The sequence below is a fragment of the Lepisma saccharinum genome, chromosome 24 (assembly GCF_977018435.1).
Source record: "Lepisma saccharinum chromosome 24, izLepSacc3.1, whole genome shotgun sequence".
NCBI classification, from domain to species: domain Eukaryota; kingdom Metazoa; phylum Arthropoda; class Insecta; order Zygentoma; family Lepismatidae; genus Lepisma; species Lepisma saccharinum.
The window spans coordinates 63,019,041-63,037,542 of NC_139252.1; the positions used below are offsets into that span (position 1 = coordinate 63,019,041).

Genomic DNA, 18,502 nt, shown 5'->3' on the forward strand with positions numbered 1-18,502 from the left:
TCCGCACCTCTCTACCTGCCTCCTCAGAGTTCACGAAAAGTAGTTCCTAACGCTTGCGCCACTCCCACCTAACTCTTTGGGAAAAGTGCACGTAAGTAGTGGAACGATTGTTCTATCAGTAAAACATTTCAGAACAACGAATGAACTAACATTAGTGGAATTATTTTTAGACTAACGGTTAGACTAATATTATAGGAAAAAGTAAATACTAACGGTTAACTGATTGATTGATTGTATATTTTACTTCGCTTTTCTGCCACTTTTGGCCTCGTAGCATGTTCCTTTGGAAATGTTTACCTTAAAAAACAATGCGGATAGTTCAATAGAGTGTACATATGTGGCTAGGACTATTTATTTATTTATTTAATCATGAACTAGTCGTGTATAACAGAGCGAATTCTCCAATTACAATAGGCATTACAATTTGCTATATACAATATCATTTACATAAATACATAATACAAACACATAGTAATTATTACACAAAACCTTAGATAAATACGAATACAAAAAGTTATACAAATACAAAAGTTATACACAAATACAAAAAATTACATATATATATTACAAATTACAAATTACTATATTGCAGTGTTCAGACATATAAGAAAAACCTTCAAATTTGAATTTCAATATTTTATCTTCAATAGAGATAGATTCATTATAAATCGTAACCTTGCACACATAGGCCTATACATATTATAAAGAATTGAAACATTAAAGTTGCATGTGTTACCATTAACTATGGTATTACTACTTTAAAAACGGCGAGCCTGAGTGGACTAAAGGAACTGCTACACCTTTAGCACCATAAATACAGGGAAGCATTTGTGACTTTTAACTGACACTGGTAGTCAATGCAATTTTTTGGATTATAAGGTTTGGATCACTCTAAGTTCTTTGCTGCCAAGTATAAAGTAGGAAGCAAGAGAAGGAATTCTGATGTTCGATACTTTTTGCGAGGCTTGAGTGGCAGTCTATTGCCTTGCGGTTTAAGTAACTTAGAAAATTAGTTCTAACCTAGGCCATTAAATCTTATGATAACATTTGCACGTAATTTAGAAACAATCTATTTACATTCTACGAATACCCCAAACTCGTACACAAAAAGAGCTATCGAACTAGTAACACAGACAACTTGACCAAATGCCTATTGCCACGTTGAAACTTAACGTCCGCCTAACCTACCAACAAGTTTCTTGTGGAAACTTTAATAGATGCAAAATATCAACACTATGCCATGAAAACATGTGGTAAACAGCCAAGTGTTGTCTCGCCTCGGTGAGGTTGGGCAGTTGCTGCATAGTGTCATTCTTTAATCCACAAGGCTGCATACTTTTTGACAGGTAAATCTTTAATGACTGGATAGTATTAAATTGTTGTTTTAAGTCAACTTTATGCACATATAGGCTAATCGGGACTGGACCTACAGTTTAAAGTGGGATCCGAACCACTATGTGCCTCCACCGGGTATCGAACCCGGGACACCTTGATTACAAGGCGACGACGCTACCACTGCACCATCGGGGAGGCTCGACTGGACAGTAATGGACACGAATGATTTTTCAATTGTGTTTGTTACTCTATGCTTTCAATTCAATTTTCTTTGAGGGGGCAAAAGATCCCTGGTAGGGATAAAAATAATTTTCTTTGCTCGGGATATTTTTTTATGAGAGGGGAATCCCGGTCAGCCCCCGTTCACACTGCAAATGACAACCGACACATGCAGCTTGTCGCGTCACTTCGGTTCGAGAGGTTGCATTTATTTCTGAAGATTGTGTCGCTTGTTGCTTCGATCTGAAAGCTGCCTTCTTTGCCAACGTTTTATATAGTGTAGATCTGTGGAGACAGAGAGAGAGAGAAATTTATATCCTGCTTACTTTGTTGATACAGAGAGAACAATGAACTCTGATGAAATTTTGTTATCTTTCTTTGTTCGCTCGTACACTCAAAGTAGAGGAATTCCAACTACACCTACTTTACTTGCATTTCATGTCGCAGTTCACCTCAAATATATTGTCTTCAACATACATAACGTGCGACGTTCGCAACCCTTTCCTCAGCAAACAACTTACGCATAGCAACGTAGTACTCTCATCGCAATATATCCTTCCACGTGAAAGAAACGGAATCATGTTTTGTAAATACTGCTGGGGGTGTTTCGGTGACGCAGTACCTCGTTTCATGTTATATAACAGATTGTGAAATGCCCTTAATCGTGAAGAAAGGAATGGGGCACGTTGTTACTCAACGACAACAATAAACTTTGTGCTCCAGAAGTGAGGAAACAAGCAACTCTGCCTAGTTGCTGGCCGAAAAGCAGAAGAGTCCGTGCCTAAGGCTCGCTTTAGACGAAAGCATTTTCCGTAACATTTATGCCATGACCAAAATGCTACCGTGTAAATTGAAAAATCTTATGGCATCGATGCCATGGCATATTTCATGGCATTTCTCAAGGATAGGATCCGTCCTATTTCCGTAGCATTTTTCGTAGCATAACCAATCAGAAGCGATCTCTAGATCACGAGCGCAGTTGTAATGGTGGCCGCGTGAGATGTAAACAACGTATCACTTCACATAACGGATAACTATTCAACCGAGAGAAATACCGTGTCCTATGAAATGGTTTTAGGTATAAAGTAATGGCGCTGCTCAATGGCCACTACAAAGTATCCAGAACAAGGCACTAAGAATAATCTCTGACGCAGATCGGTACGTACCTAGCATTCAAATAAGAGAAGCATTAGACCAAGAAACGCTATTTGAATTCATGCAACGCGAAAGGTTGAAATTCTGGGCACAACAACCTCACCACCATAATCCGACCATCAATACCATAGGCGAACGAGATCCAAGAAGACGCATTCGCAAAATGCCTAGACTTAATTAAGAAGCAAATCAAATATGTCAGTTTATAATGGTATCTAATGAAAAGGAAAATCAAGCAGTGTTATGTCTGGAAAGTACTTGGATGAGTCTAGTCCACCGAATCGAAACATTTCAATTCCTGTTAATTAAAAGTTTACTAGATAAAACTCAACAAGTTCGGAGGAAATTGAATTAGTACTATTGTCCCTACTACCTGGTCCTAAAGCAATACGTGGCAATAGAAATGTAACTATACAATGTTTCAAGATTCCCATACCCAAGTAACACGACAGACAAATATGAGAATTGCAACCAAGTCATGAAGATAAGGACACAATACGAACTGGAAGGCAGGGCAACAAAGTTGTCGACACTTCGAAATAACATAACCCGCCATGATAAGTCTTGATCTTGATGTTAAATACACACATTACACCGTGTACACAGTGTAAACTTATCTACAAAGGGAAATAAACTGTCATTGCTCCCCAGTTTGGGCACCTTGCCCCCCACACTGCGTATACAGTAAACGTATGGAAGAATATTTTAGTTGTTTAAGTTGTAAACGCCGTGCACTCAGCATAGATGGTGTAATTCGACGTGTCATTCACGCCGTACATTGTAATCGCAAAAGCTAACAGAAGTGTTCCATGAAATGCCTCCGTGAAAAGTAGAGGAGAAGGTCTAAATATGGGCGAAGGTTTAAATATGGGTTTTGGAGTTATCATCTCTCCCGGGTGCTGCAGCCTGGCAGAGGCTATGGGAACTGGTTATCTGTCAAGGACAAAGGTTGCGGCGCCAATTCGTAAAAGAAAGTGGTGGTTAGTTTCGGCCTTGGACGCTGTTATAGAATTGCGACCTCCGAAAACTTTTTGCAGGTATGTTTTAACTCGGCGTTTTCTGAATTCTCATCTTCTTTGTATAGGTTATGATATTAGCGGTACATAAAACAAATGTGGGCTTTTATAATGCCATGATTTGTTTGTGAAATACGTACCGCAGAGAGCGAAAATAAATTGAAGAAGAAAAATAGCGTGATGGTCTAAATATGGGCTATGACATGAGGTCTAATGTTGAGAACACATTTTCAACAAATATTTGGATGTTTTTCTTAATTTCGATTTTTCCCATTCCGCGTGATATTCAAAACAACAGATTATTCATAATTATGAATTTTATAATGTTTAACGATAAATGACTGTTTTTTAAAATTTTAATTACTTTTTGTGCTATTGCCACTAGTAGCCCATATTTAGACCACAATTTTGAAATACATCATTTTACCATTTTTTGGAAATTGTTTTTTTTTTAAAAAAAATTGAGACCTTCTATACTTTAACATGCTATTACATTTAAATATTTCATAGATATGCATTTTAAAGGCAAGAACTTGATATATTATTTTTTCCCCTTCCGAAAATGACAACATAAAAAGGGGGGCCCATATTTAGACCTTTTCCTCTACTGTCTGCTATGAGATTTTTTGGAAGCATTTACATAGCATTTATGATAGCAAAAATGTGAAAGGAAGTTCTTCCGTCTAAGAGTGACTCTGACGGCTACTCTCATAGGCCTAAGCTTATTAATATTGCTGACAGCACAAAGAAATGCGTCGTCGATAGCGTAGTGGTAAATATTTTTCACTTCGTAACCAAGAAGCCCCATGTTCAATTTCCAGTATGGTACTGGCGTACACAGGGAGGAATTGATGGGGGTAAAGCCCCTTCCGAAATTTTGAGAAAATTAACATTTTCACTTTCGTGTATTTACACAAAAAGAAGATAGCAAAAGAACAGGTCACAAAAAGACAGACAAAACCGAATGTCGTCAAAAGACAGGTCGATAAAGGACATGGTCGCGAAATGACAGAGTTGCAAAGAGACATGGTAACAAAATGACAAGGTGGGAAAAAGACATGATCGCAAGAAGACAGCGCGTTCGAAAAAAAGGGCCGCCAAAAGACAGGCAATGTATTTTCTGATACCTGCCTCTTAGCGTCTCTTCTCTTTTAGATTTCGCGCTAAATTGGACGGGTTAAATTTACAGTGGTGTAAGTCACTTTCTTAAAAAGAAAAAAAAACAGTCTGACTCACAGCACTTTCCTGATCAACACAACAGCTGTTTCCTTTATCACTAGACCTTAAACTGTCATCTGTTGACAGTTGAATGAATCTCTGATTTACTTTACATTTTCTGTTAACAGATTGACTTATATAGATCCTGTTTCTGTGCCCATGTAAAGCACCTATCACACGGAACTCGAGTTCTAGTAGGAATGCCCTAGTTGACGCTGAACTAACTTTCTAGGTAGCAATCATGGCCGCCTGGCTGACTGCTTGACTGGTTTGGAGGAATATGACATGTTCTAATTGCTACTAGCTTTCCTCAACTGGATTCTGTGGAACAGCCAATCAGAGCAAAGTTTCGCCATGTGAAGATAATCTGTGAGTGTGCAAAGGAGCGTTTCTGTCTGTGGTTTCCGAGTGTTACTCCAGCAATGTATAACGTATACAGCATGAAAGGTGCGTTGAGTTACACCATCTATGCTGAGTGCACGGTGTTTACATTTGAAACAAATATTCTTCCATACGTGTACAGTAAACGTTGTAAAGTATGTATTTAAGCAGCGCCATTGTTTTGTACCTAATAACGTTTTACACGAAACGTTATTCCTCTCGGTTGAATAGTTATCGGCTTTTAAAAATGTGAAGTGATGCATTGTTTACATCTCACGCGGCCGCCATTACAACTTCCCTCGTATGGGAACAAAAGTCTATCGACAAGTACGCTGATAAGTTTCGTGTGAGGCGAAAACTACCAAATTGATAGCAAGTCCAGGGCCAACTAGGGCATACCTACTGGTAATCCAGTTCCGTGTGATGTGGGCTTAAGAGACGACCCTCTTGTAAGTCACTCAAACGTCAACCTTTCTTCCACGTAGTACACGTAGTACACCATCGTGTTTTTGTGAATGTCCTTTCATCATTTTCATGTTATCATCTTTCATCCTGATCATCATGATTAGGCAATAGAAGTGGCGTACGCAAGGGGGGGGGGGTTGAAATATTATGAAAAATGCTGTGGAAAAAATTAAAGGTAAAGTGTTCCCCTGTGCATAGCACGACGCCATGAAGGCGTATAGGGGGTGTGGGGGTAACGCCCCACACTTTTTTGATCCGGTAGTGAGTGGGGGCGATGTGATCAGCATCACGCCCCTGACCGCCTTTACCCCCCAGGGTTTCCCCCAGGTACCCATGTTATTCGACGCTGGGTGGGCGCCGGGCCCGCTTCCATCGTTAGAAAAGTTCCCGGATTTGAACCGGCCGGGGATCGAACCCGGGACCTTGAGCATGGTAGTCAGACGCGTTACCGACTGAGCCACCGCGGCCAACTATGGCCAATTTATAACAGTCAAAGATCTGCGACAATACTACTACTATAGTGTAACCCACGAGTTTCTGCAGGATTCGGCGCGGCACAATGCGAGAACCAGTGTTGCTAATCCGTTCGATAGAAAAATCGCTACAGTGCGCCGAGGCACAGATGTTACAGAAATCAGCTCTATCTAACGATGAGTTTTGAACGCCATGCAACCAGGGCTGGGATTGATATGTACAGTCACGGACAGTTCTGGGTTGTAACAATCTCATTAACTTTCAATGGATTCGTTACAACCCAGTAGTGTCCGTGACTGTACATACATATGAACTAAAACTTCGCTAAATATGGACTAACACATGCGTAAAATTACCCAAAATGATGCAAAGAAGACGTCTTCATGGTGATTCATTATTTGTGTGATTTCAAATAAAGTAAAAAAAAAATTCCATTCCATTAATGGACCTGGTAGCATTTTAACTGTTCACTCCCAATAACTCCGTCCACACTGGTACTGGAACTGCAACGATATATGATTGATACACACGAACCACTGGTTTGAGAACGGCTGCCTTTGTTGTACATTTACAAACGATGTCGGCTTTTGCAACAATAACAAGAATAAGAAGTTCATATATTGCCACGAAACAATAAGCCGCGCGGCTTCTTCCTTTGTTATAAACTTGTCACCCATCAAACATGCCAATTTTAACAAAGAAAGCAATATTCATCGCATTAGCAGAAAAAATAACAGCTTCCGTCATACAACTTCTACAAGAACAAATGACGGAGCCGAGAGTTGAAATTCTCATGCATCCACATAAGTTATTATTTTTGACCAATTCTAAAGTGATGAAATATGAACAATAGTACTGGCGGCATTATGGAATTTAACGTTCACTAAACAAGCACATGCACATGCACATACACACACGCAATACACGCATACAACGCCAAACCAGTCAAATACTTAAAATAAAAATATGGTGCTTCCAATCCAACAAAACTCACCGCCACTTTGCTTTCTTCTTCCGTGATATAATTAGTGCTTCATTAATATAGTTAGCAACACTAGTTACTAGCTAGCCAATGAACATGCACTGCATAAAAGAAGCAACCACTACGTCATGCTATATTGCCACATTACCGTCCCTGTCGAACGCTGTGAACCGCGAGCTGGAGCGCTATTCAATTGTTTTCAATGATGATTGCGCGAGTGTGTCCAGTAATGGAATGACAATTGGCAACAATGGCGAAGGTTGGCGAGCAGGGTAGAACACGTGATGCTGAGAGAGAGAGGGAGACGAAACGAAAATTGGGATCTGCGCAACGGCAAAGATATGTGTGTTGCACTCTACTACTACAGCTGCTGCTACTACTGCTACTACTACTACTAATAATAATAATTTGAATTATTATTTCCATGCACCATTACATGGAGGAAAGCACAGCTACCCAAACACACGCGTCTTTCAGAGTGAATGCCTTGAAAGTAAACACAAATTATTGAAAATCAAATATAAGGGCAACTATGATTTAAAAGAGGAAAAAAAATGTTTGTATCTCAGCTCCAACAATGTTCAATGAACATGTATTTTTTTGTGTGAACAATGAGAATTATTAACTAACGAAAGTTCTAGGTTCGTTGTAAGCGTCTAATGTATAGACAAATGCTATGCGGACCAGTCCACCTTCCCATTGTTTACCGCGGCACGTTTGAATTTCTGAATGTCTCTCTTTAAAATGTCTCACGTCGTTGACTACACAATTATTTAAACGACAATAAGCTTACTATTGTAAGATGTATTGTTGGTAAGAACAGGGAGACCATCCAAAGCCGGAAAAATTCTAACCAATTCTGCGAATCGAACCCGGATCACCCGCGTGGTTGTCAGAAGCCCTACCGACCAGACCACCGCAGCCCCTTGGATGATTTCCATACTTTGATTATTTCAATTTATTTTAATATATTTTCTTGTTCTTATGGATTTTCTTGACACTTAAAATGTCTCACCTCGTTGACTAGACAATTATTTCGTAACAAGAAATCAAGGAAATGCTCCCTGAATTTGTTAAAAATCAAAAGACTAGAAAGTAATTTCGTTCAATTGCTTTCATAAATATTATATTTATGTAGATCTCTACTACTTAATGGTAGTAGTGGTATTAGTTGTATGATTGGTAGTAATTCAGTTAATTAATTAATTAATTATAAGTATTATTAATTAAATATGAGCATTATTAATTAATTATGAGCATTATTAATTAATTAAAGTATAATAAAACAATGGTAATGTGAATTTGGAGAAAGTTTTAGAAATAACCCCCCCTTGATAAAATCCTGCGTACGCTACTGGCCAATAGTAGCAGGAAAGGGCAGTAAAACACAAGTCAAATCTATCAGTTTTCCCCTCATTTTCTTGACACAAGTCCATTTTTCTTTTTCTTTTCTGGGCTGTCTTCGCAGAATACTGAAAGATGATCCGCGGTTTCTTAGAAAAGACTAGATCGTGCGTGGCTACAGACAAGCAGTGCTCCGCCACTGGACTGCAACTACTGAAGCGCCATGTTCCCATCCTCAGCTGGCTGCCTCGCTACACCAAAATGGATGCCGTGTCTGACGTCATCGCTGGCATCACCATCGGGCTCACCTTGATGCCGCAGAGCATAGCGTATGCTGCGTTGGCTGGCTTGGATCCTCAGGTAAAGAATTTAATCAGGTGTGTAAATTTTAAGAAAACAGCAGAAGAGGCAAAGTATACGATATGTAAACACCGTCTATCAAAGATCTTAGATCTTGATTAGGCATCATTCATATGATTAATTACGATGCAATCCATAGGCAAGGCACTTTCTGCTCCTCCCCCACAAATTCAAGTAGAGGGGCAACTATTATACATAATTACATATTTAAAACATTGTTTATGCCAACCTTGCGCCCCCCAAAAAAGTTGCCGCTTCTGATGTAATCTCTATCTCCCAAACTTCATAGAGTAGATATTTTAAACTTTTAACTAATCACGCTGATAAGCAATAATCTTTGAATATTTCAACGTAAACAATATTCATATTAATACTGTAAAGGGTTTCTTGTCTGTAACAAATTCCTATGTGAAATAATCATTTAAAATGTTGGCATTGTTTCAAATTTTCGATTAAAAGTAAAATACTAACCTACCTTAAAAGTTCATCGGTGTTTTCTGTGAACAATTTCCTGAAAAGGAAAAGAAAATAAATGTTACTTTTCTGTGTAAGAAACAACGGCAAAGTGTTAATACATAGAATGCAGGACGTGTTCAAAATTCAAATTTTGATTTCTTTATACAGCATATTTGCTGAGTACGTAATAAATCTAACCGATATTATTAGACCAGGCATTGGTTGAACTTATTTCTATTGATAAATCAAACTTCCATCTTTTATGTGATGAAAAACGTTTAATATAGTTCGGAAAGTAAAAAAGAAAAAGAAGAAATATGTCAGTACTCAGTACTGATAAATTTCTTCTTACCTAGAAAACACTAAATATAGGGTGTTTTTTTTAGAGTGATAGAACTTTGAATTGAAATAAAACACATAAAAATATAAGTTTGAAGCCAATTGTGTTTACATTTGAAAGATAACTTTCTGACATTTACTTTTTGAAAATAATTTCCGGCATATGTCCACCACAACTAGCTGTGATGAACCGGATTCGATCAGTCCAATTTTGAACCACTTTTTCAAGTAATTGGGGACGTATGTCTTTAATAACACGAGTTACGTTGGCTTCCAAAGCGTCAATTGTTGCTGGTTTATCAGCATAAACCAGAGACTTTAGATATCCAAAAGATAATAATCCAGTGGCTTTAGGTCACATGATCTTGGAGGCCAATTCACTGACAGCATCGATATTTCCGAAGTAATCTATACGTTTGGCGAACAGAACATTGATTTTGGAAATATATTTCCACAATTTGTAAACGTTGCTGCGGCGTCAGTCTTTCCATGATCATTTGCCAATGCTCACTGATATGAAATGACAAAACAACATGTCATCAAAACAAAACAAATGACAGCTGTCCCTATCGAAAGTTCTATCACTCTTAAAAAACACCCTTTACAATCGTTTGTTTGAATTGTTTTTAAGTCCACTTTAGGCACAGATCGGCTAATCGCGACTGGACCTACAGATTAAATTGAGAACTGAAGAAATGTGCAATGTGCCTCCACCGGGTATCACATTCATGTTTATTCATATGTATATCCTTATGTGTAAGATTGTCGTGTCTCTTTGCTCTCAATTTTTTTATCCTCATTGTCGCGATTACCAATAAGAAGAAATAGTATTCCACCTGTGGTATTACCAAGTATATTTTCTTGGAACAAGCGCAAATTCAATTGTAAATTAAATATGAATTCCCCGTCTCTAAAACCTTCCATTTCCTTTATTTCAGTACGGGCTGTATTCCTCGTTCGTAGGCAGTTTCGTGTACGTGTTCTGTGGAACAATAAAGGAAGTGTCCATTGGCCCCACGGCGCTCATGTCGCTCATGACGTACGAGTACACGAGGGGGCGGGGGGTGGAGTACGTCGTGCTGCTCACCTTCCTCTGCGGCTGTGTGGAGCTGCTTCTAGGCCTGCTGCGTTTGGGTATGTTGCTTCAGGGTAGCTTTCACACGGGGGTTTCAAACCGAAGTAACAAACGACACGTGAAGGTACGAAAGGTTTCATTACTCGTAATTATTGATGGTTCCTGTCGCTTGTCCTTGTCGCCAGTCGCTTCGGTTTGAAAGCTTCCTAAAGAGCATCTTGTGCGTTAGTGTGTGAATATGTGTGTCTCCATGGGAATGAATAACTCACTCCCTCCCTTTTTTAAAAATAAAAATTACGTCTTCGTATAGCAGTTTTTAAGCAGCTAATATATTCCTCATGCAAAATAAATGTAACATGAAAAACGTTCAGAAAATGTTTCAAAGTCTTTTTATGTCTTTTGTGTCTGGTCATTTGTTTTTTAGATAACAATTAACATTTTTATTGAAAAGTATGCATTTACATTAAGAGGCCAACCTAACAGTTTTATGCCGGCCTCGGTAGCCGAGCGTGTTGGGTGGTCGACTCAACTCGCTTTGATCCGGAGGTCTCGGGTATCGTACATATCAATATTGCCTGAAAGTCGTGTTTACGACCTCAAATTCTTCAGAATTCACTAAACAACATACTGGTATAATTGTCATATCAACTCGTTATTTTGAAACTCTTTTTTGTAAAAATGTTAACAATTCTCATAATTATATAATTTGTATATAGTAATAAGTCATGTGTTTTGCTGTCTCCGGTCATAGCTCCTCCAAAGTTGATGGTTTAGCGGTCTCAGGCTCCCAGCGTTGATGGTCTAGAACATTTAAAGTTAAGTTCATGTGGCACAATTCAGACTGAACTTTACAAGAGAAGCAAAATAATACATTTTGCAAATTCTATGACGCCATGTTTACAAGTTTGCTTTACTCTACTTCGCATTTCAGCCAGTTTTGGCTAATTGCGAAGATGGGGATGAGTGATGACATGATGAAATCGATGCCTCCCCGATGGCGCAGTGGTAGAGTCGTCGCCTTATAATCAAGGGGTCCTGGTTCGATACCTGGTGGAGGCACATAGTGGTTCGGACGCAGGTCCAGTCCAGTCTCAATCTGTGCATAAAGCGGACTTAAAACACCAACTCAACCAATCAATCAATGATGAAATTGATGAAGGGGCACTCACAAAGAACACCCATTCCCGTGCCAGGATTCGAACACGGGACCATAAGTCAACTTGAGATAGAAACATTTAAAGAGAAAGAGAAGGAAAATGAAAAAGAAACCAGAAAAAAGAAAAAGAATGGAAATTAAACAAGGGAAAATGAGAGAAACAAGAGAGAGAATGAAAAATAAGTCATTAATCTCGCGATAAAGGGACGGAGGGAGAAATAAAGCAATATACAGGCAAAAATAAAAAGAAGACAACAGAGAGAGAGAGAGAGAGAGAATAAACGCCACAAAAGAAAGAAAGAGACAAAGAGTAAAGAAAGAAGAAAACCAAAAGAGTTACAAATAAAATCGAGAAAGGAAAATGAGTGAAGTATTTTTTCCTTTTTTTCAGGGAGTAATTTTTATTATTATTTTCATGTATAAATTGCAAGAAATTTGCCCCAAAACTCCAAATAGCCCTTGTACTTTCTCCGCAGGTTTCCTGGTGGAGTTCATCTCCATCCCCGTGATCTCGGGGTTTACCTCCGCCACTGCCGTGATCATCGCGTGCTCCCAGCTGAAGGGGCTGCTTGGGTTGAAATTCGAGGCGGAGACCTTCATCGACGTGTGGAAGCAGCTGGCGGCCAACATCCACGAGGCGAGGGTCGGGGATTCCATGCTCGGGGTGGCCTGCATCGTCTGCTTGCTTCTCCTCAGGGTGAGTTCACACAGTCGTGTGATGCGAATTTTGAAACAAGAGGCGTTTTGAGCTTTCTGAAATTACTTATTTATAATAATTCTCCAAATACAGTAGCCATATCAAGCTCGACACTGAATTGAATTACTGTTTTAAAACCATTTTATGTTCACCACTTTTCCGTTTACCATGTGGTTCACAGACTGACGCGCAGTAAATATGTAATGGCTGCTCTGTTTGGCCTAAAAAGCAAGCTGCTGCAAGATATCATAACTGCACAGGCCCGTAGCTAGAGGGGGCAGGGGGGGCAACTGCCCCCCCCCCTGAGAGCCTGCTTTGCCCCCCTGTGAAAAATACACAACACATTCCTACCTGAAATTCTCAATAATCTTTACAATTATATCATGTGTTACTCTAGCAACATAACAAATATACTTATTGATTTTGTGATTTATTAGGGTGTATGGGATTCCGTATAATGTCGTATAAGGAGGGGGCGAGGGAATTCCCTTCCAGATGCAGACTTCGTAAAATGATTTCGCAATTTTCAGTATCTAGAACAGTTGTGACATTTTTAGTAGTCTTGTATTAAAGGTGCCTAAAGGTGTCGGATGTTTGTTCTTGGATGTGTTGCTATGAACTTGGAACTGCTTAAATTTTTGTTTCCCATGGCTACCTTTTGGTAATAGTGATTCATTTGTAGAGAGAGGGAGTGGATATTTGATTTTTGTTACTTAGCGTTGCTTTTCTGCCACTTCTAGCTAATCGCAACAATGAGTAATGACGTGAAATTGATGAAGAGACACTCATAAACAGTGCCGCAACCACAGGGGGCGTTGCCCCCCCCCCCCGACCTTGGATGGAAGTCCATTCTAGGGGAAGCAAAGATTTTTAAAAAATAAGACTAGGAGAATCTAAGAATAGCAGGACAATTGGATACTCACGATGGAATTAGTTTTTACATGTTCCTTGCATTTTTCTTCCAGACGGCCAAGGGCACTTGCAAGGGGCAATTGCCACCACTCGATTTCAAATTTTATACAATTAAAATACATTTCGTAAAATTTTCTTGGTCGCTTCGCTCGCATTGTGTGCTATTTTTATAGTCCAAGTTCAGACCCATAGCAGAGTCGGCCCTGGGAGCCAAACGATCTATAGTAAAAGAAAATGTTAAAGAGAATGCCATGGCGCCCCGTCAAGTTATTTGCGCCCTATTAAAACAATTTATTTCTATGAAACTTAATATGAAATATTAATGATGACACTGTAATCCAAGAAGTCATTGATCAATCAAGGGATTCCTATTTGTTTGTCAGGTGTCAAAACATGTATTTCAACTATAATATAATACAATTCGCACAATATTTTGCAAAATGGTTAACGTGACCAGTAGGCAAACATTGTCTGCAGTGATGCAAGAGTCTCTCCTTTGAAGGAAATAGAGTCCGTGGTGGACTAAGGGATCTATGTTTTAATGTTTTAGCAAGTACAAAAAAAAGTATTACAAATTTTTACACAATTCATCAAAGTGTAGATAGTATGTAGCCATTATTATTTAATTACAGTAATTCGATTTTTCTTGCATAAAACAACACAATGGTGTTGTTGGAGTAAACTCTTGCATACTGGAACCTAGAGGGAATAATTATGAAGCATGAATTATAAAGGACTCTCTTAATCAGTTTTGCAGAGAGGCCCAAAGCTGTTGGTACATATTAATCGTCTATTAACATTATCGACCTGTAAATATCAAGTAGATACAGTCCCTATTAGCTTATTTATGTTAAACTTTATATTCTTTGCAGGGCCGTGCCCAGGATTTTCGAAAGGGAGGGGTTATGTCTATGTATACATTTTTAAGTAGTCAGTCCTCATTTTGCCATTCTTTAAAATATTATCGAAATATTGCTATTTGATGTTACTCGAAGTTTTTTATTGTTCGTTGCAGTTTCAAGATATCATCCCTTTTCTGTTACTTATCTCTTTTGGGGCAGGGGGCAAGTGCCTATGTGTACCCTGCTATACCTTCCAATGCGACACAATATATTAAGAAATTGAACCCTCTAAGATTGACTTCGCCCCCCTACAAAGAATTCCTGGCTACGGGCCTGTAACTGCATTTAAAGAATTAGATGTAAACTACAGTGGTTCAATCCCTTATATTGTGATAGCTTATAATGGGAAATTACGAGCGAATTTTCTTTAATAAAATTCGCAAGGTCTTCAAGAGACTATTCCTCACTTGACAAGATCAGAGATAAATATCTATCACCGGTCAGTGTTTTGTTGGATCATAGAAAATTCGACATGATTAAAGTAGTCGCCCAAGTATATATAATTTAGTAATAAAAGTGTAGCCTATTTTTTTTTTACCTTGGATGGATTTACAAAGCAGAAGACCGTGATAAGTCAATCAGATTGGCTATTGTTGTTAGTCAAACCAGCTGTCTCTCTGCTTCTACCTTACCTGTTTTCGAAAACAGTTTTTTTTTAGTTTCATGTGTTCGCAATTAGGACATGAATTTATTTGTCACTTTTATGTGTTTGCAATTAGGGCGATTTTGGCGTTGTTCGCAATGAGGACACAACCTTTCACGGCATATTGCAATGTGCAGGGGGTACAATACGTGCCTTCTTTACTTCCAAGGTGCAGGACGACCGATATAGGACAAAAAATGCTGTACAAAGAAGCGAATTGTGACGTCACTGGAGTGTATCATAACTTACGGTTCATCTTCTTCCAGAAAATCAACGCTCTCCCGTTGCGACGGTTCCTGGCGAGAAGAAACGAGGAGAAGGCGAAGAAGATCCTTTGGTTCGTGTCCATCGGAAGGAACGCCATCGTGGTGGTGACGTCATCCGTCGCCGCGTATTTCTTCAGGAGCGCTGGGCAGTCGCACTTCGTGCTCTCAGGTAAAGAACGCTTGCTTCGGCTCGACTTACGAATGGTGGTAGGATAAATAAAATTACACACATATTTACTGCAATATGCAAAATCAAGAACAATATCATGCATTTAACTAAAAACCACAAAATATTCTTAAAAGGAAACCAATGGATATTTTTCTTTATTTTAACCTACTTATTGAGGAAGTGGTATAGTTTATTCTATAATATTGAAAGAAATTAAAACAATGTGAAATATATATATATATATATATATAAATGGATGTATATGAGTGTGTGTGTGTGTGTGTGTGTGTGTGTGTGTGTGGGTGTGTATGTTTGTTTGTTCAGGCATAACTCTCGAACGCCTGGAGCAATTTCAACCAAACTTGGTACACGTATCACTTGCAATCTGGAAAGAATACTTTGGGGGTAAGACACCCCTGGCACCTTTAGGGGTGGGGTGGGACGGGGTGGCATCTAAAAATAATCGATAACCACCGATATTAAATTCCGCACAAACAGACATCCGTGACTCTATGCAATCCGCACAACGATAGTGTTTCTCGGATTGTCTAACATTCAGGCTGTGTTGCAAAAACGATCGATATTAGTTTTCGTGATACTCCCAATGCGGTTCAAGTCCAAGTTCATCACCTATCGGCATGGGGGATGAGAGGGGGTGAAAAATAAAATGCCACAAATGAGATTAGTGTCGAATTCATAGTTTTCGCAGTCACTAAGCTAATTGGTGACATTCACGATCAGATTTAAAATTAGTTACATTTTACACTATAGTTAGAATTCATTATTTTCCTGTCTGATACAAGATTGGGATAAATAAATACCCGGGCAACGCCGGGTAATTAGCTAGTGTGATATAAATCTACGCAGTCTATTTACACGAATATGCTTCAGAAGCACTATCAATTTATTGGTTAAACTTTACTGTCGTGTATCCACCGGAAGTATGTGGTAAGTCAGCGAGCATATGTTTATTTTAGTAAGTTGATGGTAGGTGGCTCTGGTGATGTTCAATTAGTTAGTGCTTGATGTGCAGTCACCGATTGTGTAGTAGTTTGTTATCAGTTGCCGGTTGAGCGTATTTTACTGGTGGGTCATGTTGGTATGGCCTCGGCTTCTACTCCCGCGGACGTTGAATTTGGTGAAACTTCTGTAAATTTTCACCAGTTTATGTTCCAGCTAATTGTGATTAGTAAGGTAAGTTTGATTTCTTTTTATTTTGGAGTAGGTAATTTGTGGTTGTAATGTAAATTTTTAGTTTTCGTTTAGTTTTAAATTCGGGTACTCATAGAAATTTAGGTTTAGTGATTTTGATTGGTTCGGGGGTTTGGGGGCGGAGCCCCCAACAGTAGTATAAATGAAGATTTTTTAATTGAAAGTTTTTATTGGAGTGGTTTATTCTTGTGTTTAGTCGTTCCCCCTTGGGTTTACTGGTGTCGTTCCCCTTTGTGTTTACTGGCGTCGTCCAACTTGTGTTTAGTGGCGTCTTTCTCTTTCGTGTTTACTGGTGTGGTTCCATTTTCATTTTTAAGGCGAATTTCTTCCTTAAGTTTATTGGCGTGTTTCCTCCTCGTGTTTACTGGTGTGGTTCCAATTTGATTTTACTATGTGTTAAAAGGCGTAAATCGTTTTTGTGTTCGGAAATTGTTAATTTTGTATTTTCAATATGGCGGTTTGTTTTTTATTGGTTATGATGCGAGTTTGGAATGATGACGTGATTTTCAAAATGGCGGCAGGTACTTCCGGTGGAGTTACTACTGTAAATTTTCACCAATTTATTCTTTGCCTTTGAAGTAATCAAAACTTATTTCAGGTCAGATAGAGCCTGGTCTTCCATCTTTCAGGCTTCCTCAATTCTCAACTGAAAACAACAACAACACGGTATCATTCTTGGAGATGTGCCAGGAACTAGGATCGGGCATTGTTGTGGTGCCAATTGTTGCAGTTCTTGGAAATGTGGCAATCGCCAAAGCATTCGGTAAGATATGTCATCTAACTTTTGACATTTTTTTCTTTATTTTCTAAATGTTATTTTGATTTGTTGAAAAAAATTTACAGAAATAGTACTACAAAATTCCTGTGCTATTTATTTTTTAATTCTGAAAGCGGTATTATAGCATTTACTTGTTTACTTTCTATTTTTCTTTTTCATTTTTATTTAACTTGAACAAAATTTAAAATTTATTGTTCAATATTGTACAAAAACAGTACAGATTTACAGTAATTGGTTTCTGATTTCGTAAATGTTGTAAAATTTATTGTTCAATATTATTCGAAAACAGTACAGAATTACAGTAATTGGTTTCTGATTTCGTAAATGTTGTAAAATTTATTGTTCAATATTGTACGAAAACAGTACAGAATTACAGTAATTGGTTTCTGATTTCGTAAATGCTGTAAAATTTATTGTTCAATATTGTACGAAAACAGTACAGAATTACAGTAATTGGTTTCTGATTTCGTAAATGCTGTAAAATTTATTGTTCAAATATTGTACGAAAACAGTACAGAATTACAGTAATTGGTTTCTGATTTCGTAAATGCTGTAAAATTTATTGTTCAATATTATACAAAAACAGTACAGAATTACAGTAATTGGTTTCTGATTTCGTAAATGTTGTAAAATTTATTGTTCAATATTGTACGAAAATAGTACAGAATTACAGTAATTGGTTTCTGATATCGTAGAAGAAAATGAAGCTTATTTAACGTCAACATGAGTTAAGGAAATTTCGGAGGCAAGGGACGTTTTTCCAGAACTAGCAAACTTTTTACAGGTGGGGCAAACATCCTGAAGAAAGGCACTTTCTATTCTTTATTTCCAGCCAGAATCATTACAGCGGAATTAAAACTTTTGCCATTACACAAAATTATGGGCAAATAAATTTCCGTTGGGGAGGCCAATGTTCCTGTTGCCACTCCCATATTCGGTTGATTAACT

At 38.3% G+C, this 18,502-nt stretch overlaps 1 protein-coding gene across 2 annotated transcripts in view; it reads left to right on the forward strand.

Annotated features, from left to right (window-relative positions):
- Positions 1-18,502, forward strand: part of LOC145978368 (sodium-independent sulfate anion transporter-like) — a 35,694-nt gene continuing 17,192 nt past the window's right edge. Inside the window, exons 1-6 of one of the 2 annotated variants that reach the window (XM_083110970.1) lie at positions 1-91; positions 8,714-8,949; positions 10,683-10,878; positions 12,452-12,672; positions 15,396-15,564; positions 17,375-17,539. In XM_083110970.1, coding sequence (XP_082967096.1) covers positions 8,725-8,949; positions 10,683-10,878; positions 12,452-12,672; positions 15,396-15,564; positions 17,375-17,539 — 976 coding nt within the window. In that variant the 5' untranslated portion in view covers positions 1-91; positions 8,714-8,724. Of the gene's footprint in view, positions 92-6,982; positions 7,071-8,713; positions 8,950-10,682; positions 10,879-12,451; positions 12,673-15,395; positions 15,565-17,374; positions 17,540-18,502 lie in introns of those variants that run through there. The other variant, XM_083110971.1, reaches the window with a different exon arrangement.